Below are 19,641 nucleotides of genomic sequence, written 5' to 3'. Positions count from 1 at the left end.
GTGGATACACAATGGGCCTCCTAACGGCCTAGGTGCGTCATCTGACATCCACTATACCTACTTACCTAGACTCTCGGCTAGAAGTTATTCGAGCCAGCCGTGCACTGATCTCTTTCTTCTCCCCCTAGCTACCAAGAGATAACCAATCAACAACCGAGTCGCCTCCGTTGAAAGTTCAAAAGCAGATCTGGAAAGCAAGAGAGGAGGTAGTTTTCGCATATTCGCCGCATGACGAACGATCAAAGAGTGAGATCGTGAAATTCTTCAATTTGCCGATCGGTAGGATCGTTATTGTGGCCGTGATTATGTCGATTTGCGATTGCATTGCTTGTTGTTGGCAATACGCCAGATATGCTCGCAGAAAAAAACATACAGACATACATACATACAAACTGATAGCTCTGTATGTATTGCAGTAAATATGGACATGTTTCGTTTAGAGTGCGCTTGTACTGGCGTTCGTTTGGCTTTTTATACATGTTGGCTGTGTTTTAAGTGCGACTTGTGTACTTGTTAATACGAACACGCGCAAGCTTCGTTTTTTTCAACATTTTTTATGTTTGCCACATGCAACAAGATGTAGGCAAACACCAATTGTTAAATACTGTCTGACGTTGAACAAACACGCACACACACATGCAACTGTATACAATATTACAATACACTCATGTAAAGGTGTATGCGACAAGTTGCTGCTGCAGTTGACGGTTGTGTGGGCAAACGAGCAGCCATTGCGCACAGCGAAGTCAAATTTAAAGAGTAAGAAATAATAATAATAATAAAAGTAAAAATGTAAAAAAGAAGGATTGCCTCAACAAAAGCGTGGCCCACTTGCATTGCAGACAGCCGCCACGACAGCAGCATTCGCTACAACATAAACAAACATAGACAGTCAGTCAGCCAACAGCCGGCAATTTGAGCCACAAAGCTAACGCCAGAGCCACAAGCCGCGACCGGCAACAACAACGGCAGCATTGTCGGTCATTTGCAAGACTGCAAACACAGCACACGATCGATGGCATGAGTCGCGCAAACGCAAATGCATTCATGTGCAATATATGGCGATATATATACCGATGTTGATATATCTTAGCAATATATATTTATATACAGCAAAATAGCAAACTGCAGCAGCCGGCGATTTCACAGTTGTATTTTGTTGTTGCTGCTGTTTGTTAATATGCATTTCATACATATATCTTTACACTCTTCATTTTTTCTTAACTTAGCTTAGCTTAGCTACCGACTGCCTCGGAGTTGTTCAATTCAATTACTTTGGCAACCGAGTTTTAGCGAGACAGCAATCAAAGCGTCTGCTGGTAGACAGACATTTATGTGAAGAAATCTACGGCTGTTGTTCGGACTTTAATTTATGAGTGAGAGCGCGTTGCGCTCATAAAAAATATGAATAGACGATAATATGTGTGTTGGGTTGTGTGTATTTAATAACGGTTTTCGCAATAAAAGGTTAGTCAAGGTAAATTTGAATTGCAGCTGATTAAAGTGGAAAGCCAAGTTCACTTGCGGTCGGCCTTTGTTTAGCGGAGATTATTTTCTGAATTTGAAAAATTATATTTTTTTCTTTTGATATTAAGTTCAAAGTAGAGTCTCTAAAATGTTACTCTTTTGTGGAAATCCATTCAATTCGAAAGAAAGCACCTTTGGTCTGAGAACTCATCAGTATTCTGAGTTTTTAAATCTAAAGAAACGATCTCGGGACGAACTTGCCTATTTATGTAGTAAGAGGAGTCTCAAATCAAGAAGTCAAACTCGTAGATTTAGTAAGAGTTTGAATATTCTATAAGAATTTATACTCAGCTTAGACGTTTCCATGGAGTTTCAATACAAGAAGCCAATCTCGGCGATGTGCTAAGAGTTTCGATCTTTCACAGGAATGTGTACGAGGACTTTGCCTGATAGAGGACGAAAATTTAATATAATGCTTCCATGGAGTCTCAATACAAGAAACCAATATCGCAAATGTGCTAAGAGTTCGGATTATAGGAATGTGTCTGAGGACTTTGCCTGACAGGGGACGCAGACTTTTGGAAGAAAATTTACAATAGAGTTTCCAAGATGTCTGAAATCAAGAAGCCAAACTCAGAGAAATGGCAAGAATTTGGATATTCTACAGGGATGTGTACCCAGTTTGGACTTTACCTGATAGGTGACGACGACTACTCGACGAAAATTTAATAAAATGCCTCCCTGGAGTCGCGAGTCAGGTCAAGTAAAGCCAAGAATTCCACATATATCATATCCAAGATTGCCACATATGTATATCATATAAAGATCTAATGATCTCGATGATATACAAATAATTTTGATCCCGATTTCATTAAAAATATATATAAAATTCAATATTTAAGTTCAATTGACTCACCTATCAGTCTCTGTTTCTGCATTCGCTTGTGTTTGTTGTGGCTGCTGCTGTTGCTGTTGTTGTTGTGGTAGCTGTTGCAATTGTTGTGTTACTTGCTGCTGTTGCTGTTGTTGTTGTTGTGGCTGCGAAGTCGGTTGTTGTACCTGTGACTGTTCCTCGCCGGTCACAGTTGCAACGATATTGCTGCTATTGTTGTTGTTATTATTATTGTTAGTATTGGCACTAGCGTTATTCATATTATTAGCACTATGAATTTGTTGCTGTTGCTGCAACTGCAATGTTTCGTTTTGCATATTCGCGATTGTTGTTGGATTCGTTATTTGCACATTGTCAAGCGTTACTGGCTGTTGTTGCTGCTCTTGATGAGCCTGTATTGTGGCCGCAAGGATCTTAGGATCCGCTATAGTTGGCGGCGCACTTTGCTGCATTTGTTGTGGCAACTGTTGTTGTTGTTGGTGTTGCTGACCGGCGGACTGTTGCTGCTGCAATTCATAGTTTGTCAATTGTGTAACGATGGGCATCGTTTGGCCAGCTGGTGCCGATTGCTGGTGTTGATACTGTGGTGGATGTGTTTGTTGCTGTTGCTGCGACTGTGGTTGCGATTGTGACTGGAACTGGTATTGTTGTGGTTGTGTGGCGGCACCATCCATTTGTGTTGTTGGTGCGGAAGCCGATTGATTTTTTTGTTGTTGTTGTTGCTGCTGCTGCTGCTGTTGCGATGCTTGTTGTTGCTGCAGTTGGATATTTATGGCGTCGTTGGCCATCATTTGCGGAGGAGAAGGCTGATGTTGATGCTGTTGCTGTTGTTGGTGGTGTTGTTGCTGCTGTTGTTGTTGTGCAACAGCGGGTTGGAAGTTTTGTTGCTGTTGCTGCTGACTGTAGCCGCCACTTTGCTGTTGTGCTGCATAAGTTGTTGGCATTGCTTGTTGTTGTTGTTGCTGATTTTCAACCTGTTGCATACTCACAGCGCCATTATTATTCTCACACATGACAACGCTGCCATTTTGAAACTGTAAATTGCTAGGAAGCGTCTGTGGCTGCTGTTGTTGTGGCTGTTGCTGCTGTTGTTGCTGTGGTGGCACATAAACCGTGCCGGCTTCCTCTGAAGCGGCAATCGCCTCCTCCTGTTTCTTTAGTTGCTGCAACGATTGTTGCAATTGCTGTGCGACTACTGTTGCATAATCCATCGGCAATGTTTGGCCGTGAACGACATCCTGTGTGGTGCCACCGACACCTGTATTATTGGCGTTCGCGTTATCAGCATATACTTGTTGTGACTGTTGTTGCTGCTGCTGCTGTTGTTGTTGCTGGGTGTGACCCTGCTGCATGCTGGCCGTTTCAGTCACAAAGTGTTGCATGCCATGCACAACCGTAGCTGGTGCTGTGGCAATACCAGTAGGTGCAGACATTTGCTGATGCAACTGTTGAGCTGGTGAGCTTACGCTGCCATCGCCTTCACCGAAGTTCCAGTTATCATCATTCGCAGCATTGGCCACAGTTCCGCCACCAGTAGTAAGTTGCAAACTATTTCCAACCGCATCCACATGATTCTCGAGTAGCTGTGCAGTGCCCGTACCAATTATCATACTTTGTGTAGTCTTTGCCGGTTCGCTGCTGCCGCCGCTACCCGATTCGGAGGAAACAGTCTTTTCATTATTGTTGCCACCGCCGCCCTCCTTACCGCCGGTGCCTACAGTTGAGTGATCGAGATAGTCCATGCACATCCAACGTCCGCGACGGAATGGCTCAGTCGACTCGATCTTAACCACCTTGAAACGTTCGCTACGATGCTGCGTCTCCTTGATGTCTTCCTTCTTCTTGCTACCGCCTGGCGTTACAGCAGCACTCACCACATTTATAATGTTATCCGACACGTTGACCTGTACATTCTGTATAGTCTGTCCGATAGACGGTCCTATGGGATCTACCACCACAAGTCCATACTGTGAACTGGTCGGTATCACCGGTGCTGTAGTGCTCAACGCATTATTAGAGAAATACACTTCCTCTTTGGAGAATGTATCTTCTGACATTGATGGCGTCTCATTTTCGAGATCGGTAACACGACTATGAGATTCATCTGTATGCGATTCATCCAAGTCATCAGCCGACTCATCGCCATTATCGGAATTCACCTTGGGATGTCCCACAGTAACGGAAGTAATCTGAAAAGATGAGGTCGTCTTTGGTTTTTTGCTTGGCTGTGAAGCGGCAGTATGGTGTTGAGCGCCATTTCCACCACCACCACCACCACCACCAATATGCCCATGACTGTGATGACTGCGGCTCGTATTGGTGCTGGCCGAACTACTGCCACCACCATTGTTGTTTGGCGATGTGACTTTCGTCGATGTCGAAGCCGTAGTAGCTGTTGACTGTGGTGCAACCGAAGTGCTCGAGCTGGAACTATTATTGGTGACATTCGAATGAATGCTGCTGTTGCTGGTCGCATTCGAAAGATTCGTATTGGACGAATTAGCGATCGAGCTAGTGCCACCACCGCCGCCGCCATTATTGCCGCCACCACTGACAGCGGCGTTCAGACGCAAACTCTCACTGGTACGACGATGCACCGCATTAGTGGTGCCGCCACCACCACCAACACTACCACCCGTTGAAGCTGAATGGTGATGATGATTCATGCTGCTGTTCACATTATGATGATGCAGCGACGAATGATGGGCGCTCTGTGGATGATGATGATGGTGATGTTTGTCCGACGAGTTGCTGGATTTCGCCACACCACCGCCGCCGCTGCCGGTATTTGCATTTGTTAGCGATGTCATTTTAGTCAGAGGTGGCTTCTTAATCGATGTGGTGCTGGCGGCACGTATGGGAGCGTGAGACTGTATTGTGTTACGACGCTGTGCAGCGATAGTGCTACTTTTGAACATATCAGTAAATTGATGGTGATCCATTATGGTAAGCGAGTGCCCTTGCTCGGGATGCACTTGATTTGTATGTTGCTGATGTTGCTGATTGCGGAGGTTGTGATTGTGCGAATGATGGTTGGTGTTGGCTGTGACCACGGTTTGGGTGTCTTCGGGCGATGAAGCGGAATTATTCTCTTGTGGCGGTGTTGTAGGCGATGCGAGTGCTGAGGGAGGTGGCTGTTCTTGTTGCGGCGACTGCGGCTGTTGTTGTTGCTGCTGTCCTTGCTGCTGATGTTGCGATTGCTGACCGGAATCTTCCGTGGCGGTCTGATTCTCGGCCATAATCGGGTTTTTCAAGGTGCGCAATGTCTTTAGCAGATAATCCAGGACGAATGTTTTGTTTGCCAAATAACCGTATTCAAATGTAGAAATCTTGTCGATTTGGTTTTTTGTTTTACTACTTCAAAGGGTTTTTTAGGTTTAGTTTAAGTTGGTTGGTTGCTTAATATAATTACTTCAAGTTAAGTTTTTTGTTTTGTTTTGTTTAATTCACCTATTTTCACTTAATATTACGACTTAATTACTATTAAATTCTATGCGTTATTTATTTATATTTATATATATTTTTATATTTTTATTTTTGAATCTTCTGCTTGAATATGCAAAACACACAGTTTTTTTATCGATTTTTCTTGTTTTCTTTCTTTTACTGTTGCTAGGGTCTGTTGCGGCTGCGATTATTTATTTTCTACTGCTTGTCACAGTTTCGAATTTGTTGTACACTGTTAAATTTACATCAACCAACTGGACTGTTTAATACACAACGCGCTCTTGTGAATTTCACAAATGCTCCGGTTTTGTGATTTTCCTAATAGTTTGTTTGTCAGTTCTATTCAGTATTTGCAATTGTTGTCAGTTTGATTAGTGTTGCTGTTGAGGTCGCGCTCAGCGGTAACTGCTTTAAGAATAGAAATTTAAATTAAATTTAATTGAATTTGATCAGCAGTACAAGTACGTTGCATTTCATAGAAATAGATCAACTCAATGAAAGAGTAGAAGTCGCGATATGTACATGGGGGTTTATAGGTTTTTAAATAAGCTGGACTTCACGTAGGTAGGGTTCTTTTAAAATTTGAATATTTGGTATTTCACGCAAGCGGTAAGACTTGTAAGGAAATTATAACGGTACTTTTTCAAAAGTTCATATTCTTTAGAATAATGTTATTTGAATATTGTAATTTACTTTCTTGTGATCGATCGTGGTTACTGGTACTAAGGTTGTATTAAACTACGAAAATTGTTGGTAAGGTTCGTTATAGTCAGTGAAAAAACCCCATTTAAAAGATAATATCGGTTTTAGGATCAATTTGGAACTTTTTAGAAGTAGATGATCATTTATAGACTTTTCTTTTGCATCTCTACTTTGGCCTTATCACGAAAAGGCCCAAAAAGCTTCCAAATTTCAATAACCTTTGACCTATAACTGTGAAACGCAATTTCTGTCTACTGAGTCTATTAATTTATGGGTTACTGTATAGCTGAGTTTTTGGTTAGCGTTGACGTACGTAGTAGTTAGGTTGACAAATATAACAACAACAACAATGTATTGTATGGCAATTTTGTGAACAAACGGACTATTATAAGCACTACGATTTCAGCGACTAAATTCGCGAGCTGTTTTCGTTTAATAGCGGTAAAGAAGCGGTTATAACTCGTGTCACGTTTAACGTTGATGATGACAGTGACAATGGCTGTTGCTTCTAATAACGTTATGACGCTCTTTTTATTACTAGTAGTGTAAATTTTGATTTTATTATTATTATTTTGTTTATTGTTGTATATTTTCACAATTTTTTTTGGGGGGTTACCGCTCGTAGGGTTGTCGTTGTCCACATCAAAGACAACATCGTTGCGGCGATGATGCATACTGGTCACCATCAAACGAGGATGACCATCACGTGGTGGCATACCACATAGTTGCCACAAGCATTGTTGTGTCGTGTCGAGACAATTGCTTGACCGGAATTAGCTGACAAATCAAGCAGAGGGAATATGCTAAATAATTGCTTAACGGTGTAAATTTTTAAACTGTTGTGGACTTTATTTAATATTTATTTTTCTTTTATTTTTGAAATTATTTATTTATTATTATTTTTTGTATATTTTTATTATTTTTGTATTTTTATTATCTACGTATTTTTATTATTTTTAAATATTTTTTTGGTATTTTTTATTATTTTTGGAATTTTTTTTTTATATTATTATTATTCAGTTGCCTTACACAAACGTTGACATTGTTGTAGTTGTATTAGATTGGTAGCTTAATCTCAGCAATCAACACCTGCTGCATTAAATTAAGGGGGAGGAACACACTTTGATTAGCCACTCAAACAGAGATATTATCTCTAGCACTCTCACCTTGTACACGACTAGCTGGCACTACTCGACTTCTATTATTCTATTCTCGTTATTGGACACATTTTCACTCATAAATATTATATATATTTTTTTTAATATTAAATTATAACAAATCTGCGTACTTTTAAAGTATTCATATCCATGTGATTTACTTATATTTATATATATTTTTTTATATGTATTTTCAAGCAGTGGAACACATTCGTTAGTTGACTTTTTTTAACTTCAACTTCAAAACATCGCGTTTACAAAGCACCTTTGAAATCTATGCACTTCATGTAAGGTTGTGGAACGTTTTAGTTAACGGAGGATTTGAAAAAAAACCAAAACTCAAAAAATCTTAGAAATTTTTTGCTTTTGAGAAAAATATTTATGCTTTTTGCAATTGGGTTTTAACATTTTCACACGAACTGAGGAAATAAATTTCGTATTTATTTATTTTTCTTTGAATTTGTCAAAAAAAATGTGTTTTTTAGAATAGTTGTTGATTAGAATATTAATCTTTTAGCTAATTATTCCATCACACGTTTTTGTCACACAGTTGGATTCAGTTTCCGCTGAAATTATTCCTGGAATGAAACAGAGCAGAGAATAAAGCACAGATCAGTTAAACAGTTTCTTAAATAAGCATTTTCTAATTGAACAAAACGTCGTATTAGTTAGTTAAATTTTCATACGATTCTGATTCGGCGTTTTTATGTATGAACTTATATGTTTGCTCGTGTGTGTTTGTATGTGCACTGCCTTGCTTTTGACGGTGTTGTTGTTGTTTTTAACTGCGTAGTTTCAATTTTCTTAGCTAATACAGAGATATTTCAATTAAATGTGCCTCGGCGTCGTCTTATGTCCATCAATAATACCTAAGCAAATAGTATCTCGGTTATGTTTGCACGCTTCGCTAAAAATATGCTATTTGATGCGAGAAACTCATTTCTGGTTTCATTGTGGTTTGCACTTAACTACTTAGTGTACAAATATACGCGGCATAAACATACACAGGCACTTGTGTACATACATATGGCAGGCAATGTGTATGCAGATTGAAAAAACGCACAGTTTGTAGGTTTGTATGTTTGTTTTGTTTATTCTAGTTGATTTTTTCACATCTTTAACTTATATTAATAACACTTTTTTTTGTTTCTATTACGCGCGGTGTTTGATTTCATTAACGCAAAAGCGTTTGTTGATATCACTTATAGACAAAAGCTGGCAAAAGCAGAGCTACAGTTTATGCGGATTTTTATGTTATTAAAAAATAATAAAAAAATAACAACAAAAATATATAACATATCTACTTTGAAAAGTAAGCAAGTTATGTTGCTAATATAAACATCAGAGACAGGCCTCTTCGATAATTTTAGCCGTTTTTTAGGTTAGTTGGATTTCACGTTAGGCATTCTAAAGGCCGATGTGCGTCGTTTGACATCTACTTTAGGCTAGTTTGAATAAACCAAAGATACCTAGAACCAGATAGCTATCACAACGAACTATAAAACCTAGACCATATACAAATATCTAGGTGAGGTTATGTTAGTAGGCAGATCTCTGCATATACAGGGACTTGAACAGTTTAGAGCGCTGTCTCTAGTGATATCAAACAAAAAAATCAGAAATACCCTTATGATTCGACAAAGCGTTTGGAATCTGTTACAAACTTCTTGAGTATATTATTGTCAATTCTAGGCAATTCGCTAGAGGTGTTTCAACCCCTGTCTTGCAAAAGTGGGATAATGCAGGAGAAAATGCTTAGATGATTCCACCTCGCCTTCGTCCTAACATCTTTGGCAACCTCAATCTGTCGGGAGCCCTAGTTTAGTATCAACTTGTGTATACCTGTCGAACATACAATTAGCATCGAGATGGACCTTGCTGAGAGAAGGTAATTTTACGATTCAAAAGGACCTCACAACTCCTTGTCTAGCTCTGAGAAGGCTGTAAAAAAATATCCGAAGTTTGAAAGAAGAATAAGCCATGGACTCCCGGTCCAGTATCTTCCAAACTTGTCTGCTTTGCAATTTCCAACGATTCCACGATGATCCCTAGTCTCAAGCACACCTATGATCGCGCCGAGATGGATCTTGCTGAGAGAAAGCAGTGGTTGTTGTCCAGCGCTTGGCGACCTCATGTGATGTCTGTATGACCAGTGCAAGTGCGCAAGTGGACCACATACTGCTAACCCGTTTCCATTCCGCTGTCAATGTTGCTACGGCATCCTTTCTTGCAAGCTTGCAATTTCTAACGATTCCACGGTAACCGAGCACCCACACAAGTGGGATAGCAAAATAACTAGAAGTTATTGATAAGAATGTTAGACACTTTTTAAGTAGCCTGGTGCGTACTTTCAGCAAATATCTAACAAATAACTCGGTTAATAAAATTTAAATATTGTTTTTAAGTTCATAAGTAGAAATATCTTAGTTAATCGCCGACTATAACGAATCTCGTCGACTTACAGACAACGAGGAAATGAATCATATACTGGATGCAAGTGGAAAACAATTTTGTTTACATTTCCTCTCTCTTATCTCGTTTTGTTTTGATTACGTTTTATTTTGAAAACAAAATTTAGAGCTAATGTGAGGTTCGCTGCGGTTTTTCAAGTTTTTCCTAGAACACATACACCTAAGTTGAATTTTGTGGTTTAAAAAAGAGGTTTTCAAAAAAAAATGTTATTATGAATAAATTGATAATACAGAAATATTCGAGTGCATTGTCGAGAAATATCTAGACTGCCAGAATTGTCTATCTCAGTAAGAATAATAAAGATCTTATTAAGATAATATAGATTTGTATATTGTTTCCATAAAACCCATAGAGAATAAGCAAGAGGTGACTTTATAGTGAATAAATTATGAAGTTTCCACCCACTTTATACACAAAGGGAAAGTCTAAACTTCGGTAATGCAAATTACACTTGCACTTATCTGATAAATATGTATAGTTTTCTACAAAACAAAAAAAAAATTAGCATTTTGACATTGCAACCAAAGAATGCGAAGAAGCACAAGACAACTGAACAAATCTACATGCAATGTATGCATAAAAACAACAAGTGAAGGAATAATGTAAAAGAATAAGAGCAATCAACCAGTGCTGCGGCACATTAACGCCACCAAAGAGACCAGACCAAAGAAAGGAAGGAAGAACAGCAAGTTTGTGGAGAAGAAGCAGCAGCAGAAAAAAAAATCGACGACTTGAAGAAATGGGTGGCGCACAGTAGTAGTAGTGGTAGTGGTAGTGGCAGTAATGCAGCAGTTTGCTTTTCACAACCGATAAAGAGAGAAAATCGATAGGAAAGCAAAAGAAAAAAGTTTGCAGTTTCCTGTTGCTGTTGCGGCATACGATTATACGTAAATACAACTACGCTGTTACGTAGGATGTGGTTGTGCGTCGAAGTGAGGTGGTGGGGTGGCGACAGCGACATGTTGGACATGGAGTTTGCCATTCGGTGTGTGGCACATAGCTATTCTTAGGTGGCAAGTAACGAGCTGTAAGATGAAGGTGGTGGCGTTGCACAAGTGTTGTTGGCTGTGGTGTGGTGTGGCTTTACGACTGCAGTTGTTTATAAACGTACATATGTATGTGTGTGCTTGAATATATGTAACTGAATGTCGTGTTGGCAAGTGATGGGCAATGAGCAATAATTGCTGTCTGTACAAATTGGCATTCTTCACGGTTACTAAATCGACGTACACTATCATAAAAGCGGAGGATAAAAACAGCTGTGTGGAAACAGTGTATGAGTACGAGCTGGTTTGGAAAAATACTCGCATAATATAATATGTATGCAATTTGTTGTTTCTTTTTTTGGTTTTTTTTCTGTTCTACAGAGTGATAAAAACGCACAAGCAACAACTATTAGAATTATGTACTGCAGTCATTCATCTATATGTAGCTGCACACTGACAGTAGGGTGATCCAACTCCAAATCGTTAAATCGATTTGTCGATTTTGAAATCGATTTCACTTACTGAAATAATAGGTGGGACAATATATTATTCTTTCATTGTCATATTCTGTAAACTAAAGTCTTTCGCGAAAATTGTGATAAGCTTATATAGATTAGTCAGCTAGTGTTGAGGGTCTTTATACTGATTGGTCTGAAAAATCTCTACTTATAATGGGTCTGGATGTGAATGAGGACAAGACGAAATATCTCCTGTCATCAAGCAAACAGTCGGCGCACTCGCGTCTTGGCTCCCACGTCACTGTTGACAGTCATAACTTCGAAGTTGTAGATAATTTCGTATACCTGGGAATCAGTATCAACAACACCAACAATGTCAGCCTCGAAATCCAGCACAGAATAACTCTTGCCAACAGGTGCTACTTTGGACTGAGTAGGCAATTGAACAGTAAAGTCCTCTCTCGGCGAACCAAAATCAAACTCTACAAGTCGCTTATCATTACCGTCCTGCTTTACGGTGCAGAAGCTTGGACGATGTCAACATCAGATGAGACGACACTAGGAGTTTTCGAGAGGAAAATTTTGCGTAAGATTTATGGTCCTCAGAACATTGGCAAGGGCGAATACCGCAGACGATGGAACGATGAGCTGTACGAGTTATACGACGACATTGACATAGTTCAGCGAATAAAAAGACAGCGGCTACGCTAGCTAGGTCATGTGGTCCGAATGGACGAAAACACTCCAGCTCTGAAAGTGCTCGATACGCACCGGAGGAAGCAGAAGAAGGGGAAGGCCTCCACTTCGTTGGAGGGACCAGGTGGAGAGCGACCTGGTTACACTTGGAATCTTCAACTGGCGCCGAACTGCGAAGGAAATAGAGGAGTGGCGCGCTCTCATCGATAACCGGCTAAACGGTTGAACGCCAATTACATATGTGCATACATATTATCGTTCAGAATTTCTAACAGTGCCAGGGATTGCCATTTCGGGATCGCGAAATTCATTTTAAAATATTTTTTAATTAGCTTTTTTTATAAATAGTTCGGTAAAATTTTAATAAAAAAATATTTTTTCGAGCAGATAAGTTCTGAACTCTAAAAAATATACTACCCTAATGTTAAAATATAAGTAATGTGTGTTGTAACTACAACTTCGGATGTGAGTCACTTGAAAATAATTGTCTGTTTTGCTTTTGTTATTTTTTCGTAATGTTTGTGTTTGATTATGCTTTTTTTCTGATAAATGTAAATTAAATCATTTTGATTAATTCTGCGTTTTGTCACGAATGGTGGTATTGTGAGTGTAATGGCCAAGAAAAAATCAAAATAAATAAAATAAGGAAGGAACAAAATACAATAACAAACTAGAGGATGAACAAAATAATAAATTTTATACGAAAATTAAGAAAGGTGCAATAAAAAAAAACCTTTTTTTTTCGAATTTTATTAGAAGCGTGTGTGCAAATAATGAAAATTAGATTAATGAAAGCGATACAAAGTAAAACGAAGTGATAGCAGTACGCAAGTGACTGTCTACAAAACCCCAACACACATAGTATCTGAAAAGGGAACCAAGAGCAGTAGTAGTATCTTGCATATTTTTAGCTACCGCGAGGCTGTTAATTAAAAAAATTGGACGGGTATACGAAATATATACATCTGTTTGTTTGTAACTGAATAACAAAAGAACCATGAAAGCGGCACAGTGTGGCGATGAATAAGCGATGATAAACAGAATGGTGAATAGTAATAGAGTAAATGTTTGAACAAGAAAATATATATATGTATGTATGTAGAGAGTAAGAAGCGTATAATAAAGCGAGAGAGGAAAGCGATATATAGGCGAAGAAAGTAGAATAGTGGTATGATAATACACGGCTCATACATCTAAAATAAATACAAACAAAGCAATTCCATGAACGATATTCAATGCAATTCAAGTGAGCACTGAACATTTGTGACACGGGCGTAAATACAAAAAAAAATGAACGTTAAAAATGCTTGTAAGTATAGCCAAGCGCCTGGCAAGCTGACTCCTGCCTTATGCCGACGTGACGTTTGAACCGTACCCCATCATAACGTTTGCCGGAATCTGATGTTTGGCGCAGGCTTTCTTCATGCCAGCTGATATGCTTGCTCTTACAAATACCACAAACATTTGCGCTCACGCGTCGTCACAGCGCGACACTGCCGGCTGCGTCGTTCCAACATGCGGCGCTCTCTGTTGTCAAGCGGCGGTGTGCGGCCAGCAGCGTGGGGATACGATCAAAATTATTTTCAAAAATTTCTGTATATATGTATCATACATACATACATATATGTATTATTTTGCACTATGTACTATTTAACATTTATGTTGCGCTGCCATTGCCTTGGGTAGTTGACACTGGCGTATACGCAGCCAAGAGCCACCGACTAGCCGTCATACACACACACACACAAGTATGTATGTATGTTTGTATCTATATATTTATCTTTGAAATTCATTGCTCAAAACACGCCTGCACCCCCCCCGAAACCGTTGCGCGCTAAACTCGTTTTTACACATGTATTTGTATGTATTTTACGCTTGCAAACATTTTTAGTTGTCACACGTTTCTAGCGAATGTGCAGACATAAACATTGCAAAAATAATAAATTCATAAAATACGTGTAGTTGTTGTATAGCTGCCACTACAAGTACATTTAGGTTTTTGAAATACACACGATGCTTAGTGCTGGTAGATAGTTCTTCCTTATTTATTGTTTTTGTGCGGCAAACTCACTTGAGTATCGACTACATATTGTATATATATAAATATACATACATACATATATTTAAATGTGAAAACGTCAATATAAATAAAATACATACATTATAAATGTCAACATAAATTAAACTCGTATTTTTCTGTACGCATCAAATTTCTAAACAAATATAGAATATTGTGTTCATTTCTGCTACTTGTATATTTTCTCGCAGTTGGCAACTCTTTAATAATAAATGTGGAAATTTCATTATTACAAAATGCAACAAAATCATTTTTAAACAGAAAGCCTAACGGGTTAAGGTCACAAAATTAATGGTTCTTTGCAGTCACTTGTTCGATATGCTACAGTGTTGTGCAAAATATATGCCGTACATAGTTTCATTTGATTTAGCAATTTTCTGCATAATTCAATCTATTTTAAAACTATTACTGCCAGGCTACCTTTATCGCCCTTTTGTGAACTTAAGTTTGTGGTTTTATGCATTACACGCATTTCCTAGACCTAGATTATTGCCGTATTGTAATTTTAGCAGTGACGCATTAGTTGTATTATAAAACAATAAGTACTTGTTAAACTGGTTTATTATGTTATAATTGAGCCTTTACTAGAATCTAAAAGGCTCTTGAAAGCTAATTTGTGGATTTTGAACAATATTCTATTAAGGGGCTATACCTGTGTAACCCATGAAAAATTAGGCGATTTTCATCAATTTTTTTTAAAGAAAGTACTCGATAGATTTTTGGAAGTTTTTTTACACATAATAAGGTATATTTTCAGCTACATTTCAACATATTTTGTTTACAAAAATTTTGAAAAATAACGGGGTTATATGCGGAGGTGCCAAAAAAAAAATGCTGACATGATTCCGGCCGAATGAGTTGCTGAAAAAAAAATCCAAAAAGGCTATTAAAGTTAAATATATTTCTTATACAATGACCTACGATTTTTGAAAAATATCAAAAATTGACAAAATAACGTAGTTCTGAATAAAAATTTCATTTTTTTAGGTAAAAAAATGGTCTTTTGTTTAATGCCAAATTGACAATTATCAACCAATCAAAAAGAACGTAGGTCATTGTATAGTAAATTTATTCGAGAATACTCAGTTTAAATTTGAAGTTTATCGGTCAATATATCGTATGATGTCAGCAATTGAGAAATTTCGTTTCGAGAAAAACGCGTTTAAAGTTTCGACTATAGCTGCTTATACCATCGAGCGGTCGATTTTTAGAACTCTGCCATTCAAAAACTATTCAAGATACAATCTTACCGCTTTCACAGGATATTTTTGAAAGTATAAACTAACGAACAAGCAAAAAATAAAAATATCGATTTTTGGAAAATGTCATACTGGTATAGCCCCTTAATGTTAAATACATGGTAAGCTTAAAAATTTAATTTAATCATAAGGTTGAACGTCCTTAACTCGAGTCAGAGAGACCTCGAGTTATGGAAGTTTAACTGTAGTATTAGTTATTCTTTTTATTATATATTAAACAGTTGCTTCATTTAATTTGTTTATACATTTTACCAGCTTTATATTGGCAAACTGCCCTTTGAACAGATAAGACTAGAGATAAAACTTCCATTATGATTCTAAAATACAACACATAAGTGGTTCTAATATAATCAAAGTTACAGCTACACACTTTATTAGCATAAAATGTATTATAATATCTGTATTTTTCTGTTTTTATAATTTCAAAATAGTATGCTTTGGTCTCTGATAAGTGGTAGTCTAATTTGTCTAATAAACATGATTCTTGGTTCCTACAAAGTTCAAAATGTCTCAATGGCATTGCAACGAAATTAGTGTGGACTAATTGGAAACAGAAATATGCATTGATAACGTAGACATTTCCAAGGGTAAAAGTGTTTAAAAAAGCAAAAAAATATTAAGAAAAAAAAAAATCATTTTTTTCACGCTACTGCTATGTAAACTTCCGATGCCGAAGCAAGTGTCTTTAGGTTTTTTTACAACCATATATCTAAATATCTATTTCCATTATTGTAATACATACTCTTATGTACTCACATCCACACAAATATTTGTATGTAGCTTTATGCGGTAAATGGTAGTAAACGGAAACTGTTATATGATCGGTAAAATAGATTTATTGGAAATCAAAATAAAGTTGTGCAATTGTTTATATATACATATGAGAGCATAATTTTCCATTGTTATTTGCTGTTATGACGGTTTACATTGAATTTTCTGGTTTGGAATTGTGGTGCTCGGATTGACACCTCGAACATGTAAACCAGAAGTGAACAAAATAAGAGATGAGTCAAGCGAAATAAAGACTAAACTTGTGAATCATACTATTATATATAAATAGGCATGTTAAACATTAATTCAATAGCATTACCGGTAATTTTGAAAAAGATACAACAGCTGTTAACAGTAAAAAAAAAACAAATGATATTATTAGATATCAATCAACTTCTAATAAGCGATAATACTTTTTGTATACAAAGGAATATCTTTATAATCTACTACACAAGAAGCGATTTCTTAATGCATCGAAAATCATGATTTGAGCATCAGATTACTGCTAGATTTGCCGCAGCCACCGTGATAGTACAAGTTCCATACGAAAATAGCCGCAACAAACAGTAAGGATGACGGACTGGAGGCGGTTGGTTGGTTCAATAGTCAGCCATGGAAGAGGCAAAAGGAAAGTGAAAAAGTGAATCAACATTTTAACTGCAGCCACCACGACCACAACCACGATGAAGACGACGAAGCAGCCGAACCAGCAAATGAAGACAGAAACCAGAAATGAAAGTGCGAAGCGCAAGAGTGATAAAAGTACAAGAAGAGAAAATTCGTTGATTTTGCTTTAGATGAGTCGGAAAAATGCTGCTGCGCTGTGGCGCTACTATTTACCGATTACAAAGCCACTGGTGGAAAGCAGAATGGATGGATTGGAATGCAAAATTCTTTTTCGAGGGCGAAACCGACATATTAGCAGGCACACATATGTGGTTGGACCACTAAAGCGTAAATGCACGAAATGTCATTATTGTTATTAGTGCTATTATTGTACACTATCTACCGTCTTGAAAACATTGTAACCATATTATTATGTAAATACAATTTTAAGTTAGAACTATAATATATTATTTCAAACTTATAGACTTTAATATTTCGTTGGTAGCACTATGCCAGTTGTAAAATATTTCCTTTTCATGCTATTCCTCCTTTCTGCATATTGCATTGTTATCCACCAATCGTTAAAAGCCAATAACTCAAATATTCCGCTTTTGTGATTTTCATTTCTACTTTTCACATTGTACTTATCGATAAACACATTTTTTCACATAATCTTTCGAAACACAAGCCGCATGTAATTATATATTCTTTCATTTGCCTCTTGGCTACAAACAACCAATTAAAACTTTGTTAATTTATTTATACAAAAACACTATGGTTGTGTTGACGTTTTGTGAAATGTGTGCAGTTGTACACCATGCGTTAGGTGAAAATTTAGTTTTTGCGAAAATTTTGCTTATTTCTTCATTATTTCACATTTTTCAAGCATATACCGAGTGTGAAATAAGCAAATAATGAAGAAACGAAAAACAGCAGCGTTGCCGCAGCACCAGCTATTCAAACTATTCTTCGGTTCATAACCAAAGCCAGCAGGCAAGACTACGACTACACACAATCACATCGATTTGTTGCACTAATTCACTAAACATTTTACTTATTTGAAAACTCGACATACACTTTGAAACCATTGTACGTTGTTAATTAATGCAATGGTTAACACTTTTCAGCTATTAACACCTTTCTACACCATGATTTTCAAGTGCAATTTAGTGAAACTTTTCGCGAAAATTTAATTTTTGCCAATTGAGCGAACGACGTAGTGTCGACACACGGCAAAAAATTTGACATTTCAAGCAGCGCTGCGTAATCAAAACGAAGAGCGCGAGAATGAGAGAGAATAAGAGAGAGAGAGGGAGTGCGAGTAGTAATCGTTGTCGCTGTTTGTAGCGCCGACCGACGAACGGCGATGCGAACGAATAGTGCGAACACAAAGGGAAGATACAAGTAGCGAAGAACAGTAGTATGAAACAACAAAAACGAACAACAACAACAATGGTGTGGCTTCCACCGCTTGTCACAGAATCAGATCACGGAAAACGCGAGAAATATACGAAGAGCGCGTTAACACAGCGCCCCTGCAGCAGAGGCTATGTGCGCGCACACACACAAACACACACTCACTGTCGCACACAAACACATACAAAGTAATATAATTTTTGCTAGCCAAACGCTAAAACGCCAAACGATTACGTTTAATATTTGCTTAATTTCACAAATTCACAACATGGCTTTGCTGTAGCACATGTGCGTCGATATCAACGCGCTTAGACATACTTGATTTTTCACAATTTATGTTGTTTAAACGCTGCGTAAATTCACATTTCACTTCCACAAACCCTTTTTCACAACGAACTGAACTGACGACTGCGAACGAACGAACTAATGTACGAATGTCAAAAGGCCTGATAAATGGAAAATGTAAAGATACACACAAAGCGGAACTAGAAAGTGGATGGGAAAAGTGAAAAATGCTGTATTTGGCAAATAAATCCCGCAAATTTCGAAATAATTGAGAGTTTTCGGATGAAATTTTGACACTAGGTGGCGCGTGCCAACTGGTAGATGTCGCTGTGGTAATATAAATCGATAGGTTTTGGTGGGTTGCAGTCCTTGCTGCGTTGGAAAGTGAAGCGTTTTCAAAATATCTTCAAGGATGTGTGGTCGTTTAACAACGGTTTTAGTAAGCGAGTAGCAAAAGAACGCTCAACTTGGATAATTATTATGTAGAAAATTAACAATACCGTTAAATGCTTATTTTTTATACCTAATTTAAGTAGCCTAAGGCGTGTTAGTGAGTGTTAATGTGCCTTTGGCTTTAGAATCTGATAAAAAATATAAAAATTCGTTAAGTCACATCACCATAATCTACAAAAACTTTTTTTTTGAAAATTGGCTTTGGACAATAGGAAATTTTTAATTTCCCGTAATGTTTTGAACACACTTCGTATATTACTTTAGGTCTATGTATGTTTTCATTTCAATATTCACAATAATTCATTTCAATAGTCTTTTGCTTTTTTTTATATAAAAATTATTAATTTCCCGTCATTTTTTGAACACACTTCGTATACTACTTTAGGTCCAACCTATGAAAATAAAAAACTTCGAGTTAGAGTGACTTCAGAGCCACGAATTTCTAGAATTTCTAGTTATAGGGAACTTCGGGTTATGGATGTACTAATACTTTACAT

General features: G+C 37.6%; 1 protein-coding gene across 14 annotated transcripts in view; it reads right to left on the bottom strand.

Annotated features, from left to right (window-relative positions):
• The window catches only part of LOC105214176 (protein bunched, class 2/F/G isoform), a 201,084-nt gene extending 182,215 nt beyond the window's left edge, over positions 1-18,869 (bottom strand). For 3 of the 14 annotated variants that reach the window (XM_054227462.1, XM_054227464.1, XM_054227463.1), the window contains exons 1-3: positions 18,725-18,869; positions 7,675-8,243; positions 2,384-6,214 (exon numbers count right to left, since the gene is read on the bottom strand). In XM_054227462.1, coding sequence (XP_054083437.1) covers positions 2,384-5,598 — 3,215 coding nt within the window. In that variant the 5' untranslated portion in view covers positions 5,599-6,214; positions 7,675-8,243; positions 18,725-18,869. Of the gene's footprint in view, positions 1-2,383; positions 6,215-6,821; positions 6,964-7,124; positions 7,260-7,537; positions 8,244-18,065; positions 18,537-18,724 lie in introns of those variants that run through there. The other 11 variants (XM_029041609.2, XM_029041619.2, XM_029041610.2 and 8 more) reach the window with 10 other exon arrangements.
• Positions 18,870-19,641: the final 772 nt, after the last annotated feature.

The sequence above is a fragment of the Zeugodacus cucurbitae genome, chromosome 3 (genome assembly GCF_028554725.1).
Source record: "Zeugodacus cucurbitae isolate PBARC_wt_2022May chromosome 3, idZeuCucr1.2, whole genome shotgun sequence".
NCBI lineage: Eukaryota > Metazoa > Arthropoda > Insecta > Diptera > Tephritidae > Zeugodacus > Zeugodacus cucurbitae.
The sequence above is the reverse complement of the archived record's forward strand: the minus strand, read 5'-3'. Positions and strand labels throughout refer to the sequence as shown.